At 35.5% G+C, this 6,545-nt stretch overlaps 1 protein-coding gene across 34 annotated transcripts in view; it reads left to right on the top strand.

Annotated features, from left to right (window-relative positions):
• Positions 1 to 6,545, top strand: part of wupA (wings up A) — a 44,578-nt gene that overhangs the window by 738 nt on the left and 37,295 nt on the right. For 25 of the 34 annotated variants that reach the window (XM_067103306.1, XM_067103312.1, XM_067103311.1 and 22 more), the window contains exon 2: positions 5,920 to 5,978. The exons of the other annotated variants lie outside the window; for them this stretch is intronic. In XM_067103306.1, the coding sequence (XP_066959407.1) occupies positions 5,956 to 5,978 (23 nt within the window). In that variant the 5' untranslated portion in view covers positions 5,920 to 5,955. The remainder of the gene's footprint in view (positions 1 to 5,919; positions 5,979 to 6,545) is intronic. 34 annotated transcript variants of the gene reach the window in all.

The following is a 6,545-nucleotide window of genomic DNA, read 5'->3' as shown; positions in this document are numbered from 1 at the left end:
TGTAAAGACTAAACATTGTTGCAAATCTTTGCAACTCTGCAAAATTTACACAATGTTACAGCAATTCACTATCTGGATGTCTCACAGTCCTAGTGTGTGAAGAAAACAGTATTTGAAGCTCAGATCTCTTTGATTTGCGCAAGCAAAACACAATCCAGCATTCAAATCATGAAAATCAATATATAATGACATCATCCAATTTAACACAACCTCAGAAATTTAATAAAATTTAAACTGTTCTTTATAAAGCTGTCATTGCCTACCTGGGCCCGTGAACCAAGGATTACAAAGTATTAACGATGAAGATTAGCCATAAAATCCGTATTATATGTTTATATATATATATATATATATGTATGTATATATATATATATATATATATATATATATATATATATATAATATTTAATTTGGTATTTAGTCCTTGGACCAAGTCGCAACATTAAAAACCTGGCGAAGTCGAAGAAGTCGATGCCAAAACCGCCGGGTACCTTGACTCACCTGGACAAATTTAGCCCAGGGACTGGCTGGCCGAAAACCTCCTTTTCTCCCTTGGGTCCCCCTCCCAAAATTCTCCCTCGTGAAACCTTGGAATTCCCACGTTTTTCCCCCTGAAGTATTTTCGGGCAATGCCCGTAGGACACATGGGGGGTGGGGGGAGGTGAAAGGAGTTATGTGACAAAGATAAGGACTCCGATTTAAAATGAAGGGATTTAATTTACTGAGTAAAGAGATAGGGTACAAATATGACAGTACCCAGCTAGTAAAACCTGACCTGGGAGTTTTTAAACAAACCCGGATAAAGGAGAAGGGTTGAGTGGCCTTGTAAAATCCCAAGGGATACATAAACTTTCAACAAATCCTAGTAGTCTGGTGGAAACGACAATGGGTCATAATGAGACATGAAACCCAGGAATGTAATGCTGATCGAGTGAGCAAGAATATGACAAATAATGGCCTTCTTTCCTCATTTGCGGTCAGAAATAAAACTTACATGTTTTCTATCGTTCCTTTAACTGCAAATTACTAAACTGCAATGATTACTTTCACTTGTATTTGCACAAGAAGTAAACTTGATTGCTATACTCAAGACTAAGATTACTTTACACATGTTTGTTATACATATCAAATAATTTTTATTTATCAAAAGGTACCACCTGGCAGAAAATGTTATAAAAAGGGGTTTTGTTCATGAGGAATTCTGAAATAATTCCAGATTCATTCTTGGCCAAAAAGGAAGAGAATTAAAATGCGTATATACACATGGATTGTGTAATGAGTTCAAGCACTAACTTCAGCTCCTAACCAGCTTTGGTTAGAGTTTCATATGTGAGGAAGCATTTCCTCTCGGATTTCAAGGCTTCCAGAGCAAAGTGAATCCAAATATATTAGGAACTAGTAGAAAAGTTACGAGGCCGTATTGGCCAGTACAAGACAGATGCTTCATTAAACAACTAAAAAAAAACATACCTAATATCAACCATATTTCTCAATAAAAAAAACATTAAATTCTAAACACTACATTGTATTTTCATTGAAATTTACAAATATATCAAAGAAACTTTCTGGACAAGTGAGCAAAGCCACTGGGCTAATCTATCTTCTAGCTAAAGATGCAAGAAAACTATTTCTGACACGGGAGACCTGTTCTCTTCACTATCAGTAGTTATTTGCTTTTGTCACATTCTTTATAATTATCCTTTCCTTCCATTTTTTGTGCTTAAAATCTAGCAAGAGCCACGAATGGAAATGAGGAAGTTTAGAAAAATAACTGAGAGAGAGAGAGAGAGAGAGAAAGAGAGAGAGAGAGAGAGAGAGAGAGAGAGAGAGAGAGAGAGAGTTTGGGTTAGGCTTCCAACCCTACAGTGCCTTGCTGTCTCCTTTGCCAAGTGCACCCCATCTGGGATCAGCTTCAATACTGTGTATATTAATATATATATATATATACATATATATATATATATATATATATATATATATATATAGTATATATATATATATATATATATATATATATATATTCTGCTCTGCTGTTTTTTTTTATAGACCTTTTAACCTGTGGAGACTTCAGCTCTTTATGAAGAAATTATTTCATGGGACAGACTTTAATTCCTAAAATGTCCCCGGTCATCCGCCCAAATCCTGCTATTCTTGTCCTAGCCAAAAAAAAACTTCACAACTGAGCAAATAGCTGCGTGAAATAGCTTTCCTAGGAATGACCGGGAAAATGCCGATCATTCTAAATTCTCATCTCCACTTTGTCCAATTATAAATTTGGATTTTTTTTTTTAACCCGGAAAATATTTTTCATGGGGCTTCAGTCACTCTCAATATTAGTATCTTATGTCAACAAGCAAATTTTTACGTTTCTACTAGCAAATTCATTTTCCTAGATAAATAAAATCACACAGCACACCTCTTCTTCAGAACAAATCACCAGAAAATTGCTGTATAAATAAGTAACACCAAATAAACTACCAATGGAAGCCGCCGAACATATAAACGTCAAAAAATTAAGTTAGCCATTTCATTCATCACTTACGCTGGCACTTTTCTAATCAACACTGATACCCACGCCTCCACCTTTCCATAGATTAAAAAAAAAAAAGGTGTGAATTGGGCATTAACTGTTTACGGGAAGGTCGCCCAGCCCCAATTTCTAAAGCAAGGTGAAAAGGAGAGGTGGGGGAGGGGGGGGGCTACTGGTGTCGAATGTCCAGAGACCATTTAAGGCGTTGTTGGAAGGCCTTGAGAGTGGCACTCCCAGATACCCAAGATGCTGCCGTTGGCACCGTTTCTGGCACCGTGCCCTACGCTGCGTGCTCTCCCCTTCCCTTATCCCTCTCTCTCTCTCTCTCTCTCTCTCTCTCTCTCTCATTCTCCGCGATCAATGATACTTTACGCTCATATATGTACACACGTGTATGCCTAAAGAGGACATGTGTCCGTTATGAGATCGAAAATTCCATGGCGAGGGTATGACGTGTGTTTGACAGCAAGCGCTCATGACATTCCTAAGGATTACTTTGAATCACCTTTATCGATAAAATGGCCAGATATTTCTTGGATACAACATGGCCAAAGAAACTGACAAAAAGAAAAGGCAATAATACGAAAAATCTGGATTTGGATAAATTGAAATATGGATAGAACATTTATGGATACAACATTGAAAAAAAAAATCGAAGCATTAATCAAATATGAGAAAATATTCGAAAACAAAGAAAAGATTGATTTAAAACCCGGAAACTGATGTATCAGCAAACATCAATTCAAACCATGCATGATCACCGAAAGAGTACGAGCTTAAAATGAGTGAAATACAAAATCTTCGCATCAAAATACAATTTACAAAATACAAATCTTTCAAAAAGTTCGGGATCACAACTCAAAAAAGACTTTAGCTCCGCATATCATAATCCATATCATCTGTACTGTCATAAATTGTGAGCAATATATTTAGGATATGATTTCATAACTTTTGGAAAAACTTGTTAATTTTGAAACTTGAGTAATGTTGATTTTAGTGAATTTGTAGTTAAAAGTAAATTAATGCATAAGACTAAGTTACTATCTTGATTCTAAAATGTAGAAGAGCTTGAAAAAAAAAGCAAAAATTGTTGATAATATTTTTCTTCGTTTAATTATTCACAAGGTCATTTATATCAGTTATATAAATAAATGTGTATTTAAGGAAGAAAAAATTCCACACCGAAGTGATGTTATCAACATTTTTCTTCTGTAGTCTTACTGAGTAGTCAGTATTTTTTTAAACCTTAATCAAGGATAGATTGTAAAACTGTAATTTTCATAGTTTTTGAAAGAGCAAGTTGAAGGTTAGTGCAATGGTACAATAGTAAATGCTGTATATTTTTATATTTTTGGAACACTATTCTGTGATGTATATTGACATCCTTGTGCAACTTTCTTTAGCAATCGCTCAAGACCATTTCAAAAAAATAATTGAAATAATCAGAATATAATGAGAAACCGTATGGATATAAAACACATTCACTTAGGCTACCGAAAGTTGCACGGGGATAATGACGTCACGGACTGCTCTTCAACTGCATTTGGTGCCTTTTTTAATTGATGTAATCTTATTCCCCTCTTCGTACCTAATGAGTCTCATAGTAGCCACTGGGAATCTCTGTAGCAGCTGTAGAAATTATGCAACAGTAACTGAATTCCTGTATTCGTACTGTACACGTAATATACGTAATATCTTAGAGGATGCAGATAGCGTATGTATCTGAAGAATAGTATGTACCCCAATAGCGATGAGGAATTACTAGCAAATGAGCAGTTACTAGCAAAGCTTTCTTCTCCATATTGCGTTGAGCGTTAGTAGGCTCCAACACACTGTAGGCTCAGGCATAATATCCCAACACGAGTAAATAGTAAGTAGAACAAAGGAGGTGAAAGACCTGTATCCGTATCTGGAGTGGTGGCTTCCCCTGCCCGCTTCCCACTCACGTGTCTTCACCTTTACCTTTGACAAATGGTCGCAAGATGTTGGCAGTCCTGTCATCTTAAACAGTAATTCCAAGAATTTCTCTGCTTTATAATTATCCATTTTGCCTAGCTCTTGCTTATATATATCAGACTTATTTCTGGGTTATTCAAGCTGTTAGTGTAATGGGCTGGTGTCATTCTGACTGCCAAATCAAGCGACTGTCTAATAACGTGTGAAGAAACAAATCATAATCTATAGATGAAATAGCTCTTTTCATTTCATCTATAGATCCCTCGTGGTTTTATAACGACCGATTATTTTTCCGTTTGTTTGATACTTTTATTTGCCCTGATTTGATTGTGATATTGACTATTATTTCTTGATTTCTGTCTTCCTTTATACTGAGCCCAGGAGTGTGTCACACTTATCCACTGAGTCAGCTGGACAAAAGAGGACTCTCTGATGTCTAAAACTGATCTTTTTAAAGGAAAATTGCTTGTACTCGAGTAGTGTATATTTACACGTAACGAATAAATTCTACTTTATTATTCCTTGAACACTGAGCAATTTTCCTCTAAAACATAGTTACGGGAACTTACTTGATTTGACTTCGATATTTTCTTGAATGTCAAAGATCGAGTAAATTTACCACCTTCTCAGTCAACAAATTATTTTTTGTACTTTTTATGAATAATGTGAAAACCATTAAACTCGCCATAAATACCTTAGAGTTACCATTTGAATTTCAATTTATTTTCGAAAACCTATTAGTTCAGCTGTTTTCCAAATCAGTTATTTTTCATTCAGATGCCCAAATTCAGTGGTTAATCTTAAAAACTTGGAAAAACGATTGCTTCTCATTTGACTAGTGTTTTTACCATTCCCCTTTTAAGATGCATGGTTTCCTGTGTATGCCTCCAAATGATTATTCATTACTCATTTAAATTCCCTCAAATCAATGCTCAGACAAGAACCCTCCCCATCCCTCCCTTGCTGACTTTGCTGTCCACCCACTTGTTTGGAAAAAAAATTATCCAAATTTCATAACCGCATTAAATGCATACCAGAATTAAATTCATAACCTAAAATTACTTTACTGGAGTTCTTTTCTTTCATTTATTTCTTTATTTGGAATGCCATTTACATTCGGTGATTTTCAATAACATCTGAAATGGCCCTGTCAACCCTAAATAATAATAATAAAAAAATCCCGGATTATACATACTTCAGATTCCTATAATCCGATCATTCAGAATAAATTCTCATATCTACTTCTCGATGGATTTATTCCTTTGCCCTTTTTTTCTGTTTATTCCCGTGTCCATTTTCTTTAATTACACTGATTTGTCGTGCCATGTTTTCTTGCCCACCCCATTTTTTTTTTTTTTTTTTACTTTTTTGTTTTTGTTTTTGGTTTTATTTTTATTTGACTAACTCTTGCTATGTTTCTCTCTCGTTTTCAGTTCCTAAAAAAAACCCAAACTACCACAACCACCACAATGTCATCCGAGGAGGAATACAGGTAAGGTATACCTGGACAGGGAAAAATTGAGGAAATTTAGGGAAAAATAGGGGGAGACAACGGGGAAAACGTGAAAGACGAAAGAGTAAAATAATGAAATTTAGGGAAAATAGGGGGAAACCACGGGGAAAGTGTAATGACGAAAAAGAAAACTAGGGAAATTTAGGGAAATTAGACGAGACCACCGGGAAGATGTGAATGACGAACAAGAAAATTAGGGAAATTTAGTGAAAATTAGGGGACACCACTTGGAAAACGTTAAAGACGAAAAAGAAAATTTGGGAAAATTAGGGAAGACCACGGGGAAAAATGTGAATGACGTAAAAGAAAATTACGGAAATTTAGGGAAAATTAAGGGAGACCACGGGGAAAACTGGAAAGACAAAAAAGAAAGTTAGGGAAAATTATGGGAGACCACGGCGAAAATGTAATGACGAACAATCAGGGAAATTTAGGGAAAAATAGGGGAGACCACAGGGAAAATACAATGACGAAAAAGAAAATTACGGTAATTTAGGGAAATTAGAGGGGACCAGGGGGAAAAATGTGAATGACGAAAAAGAAAGT

Source organism: Macrobrachium rosenbergii, chromosome 5 (genome assembly GCF_040412425.1).
Source record: "Macrobrachium rosenbergii isolate ZJJX-2024 chromosome 5, ASM4041242v1, whole genome shotgun sequence".
Lineage (NCBI taxonomy): Eukaryota > Metazoa > Arthropoda > Malacostraca > Decapoda > Palaemonidae > Macrobrachium > Macrobrachium rosenbergii.
The sequence above is the reverse complement of the archived record's forward strand: the minus strand, read 5'-3'. Positions and strand labels throughout refer to the sequence as shown.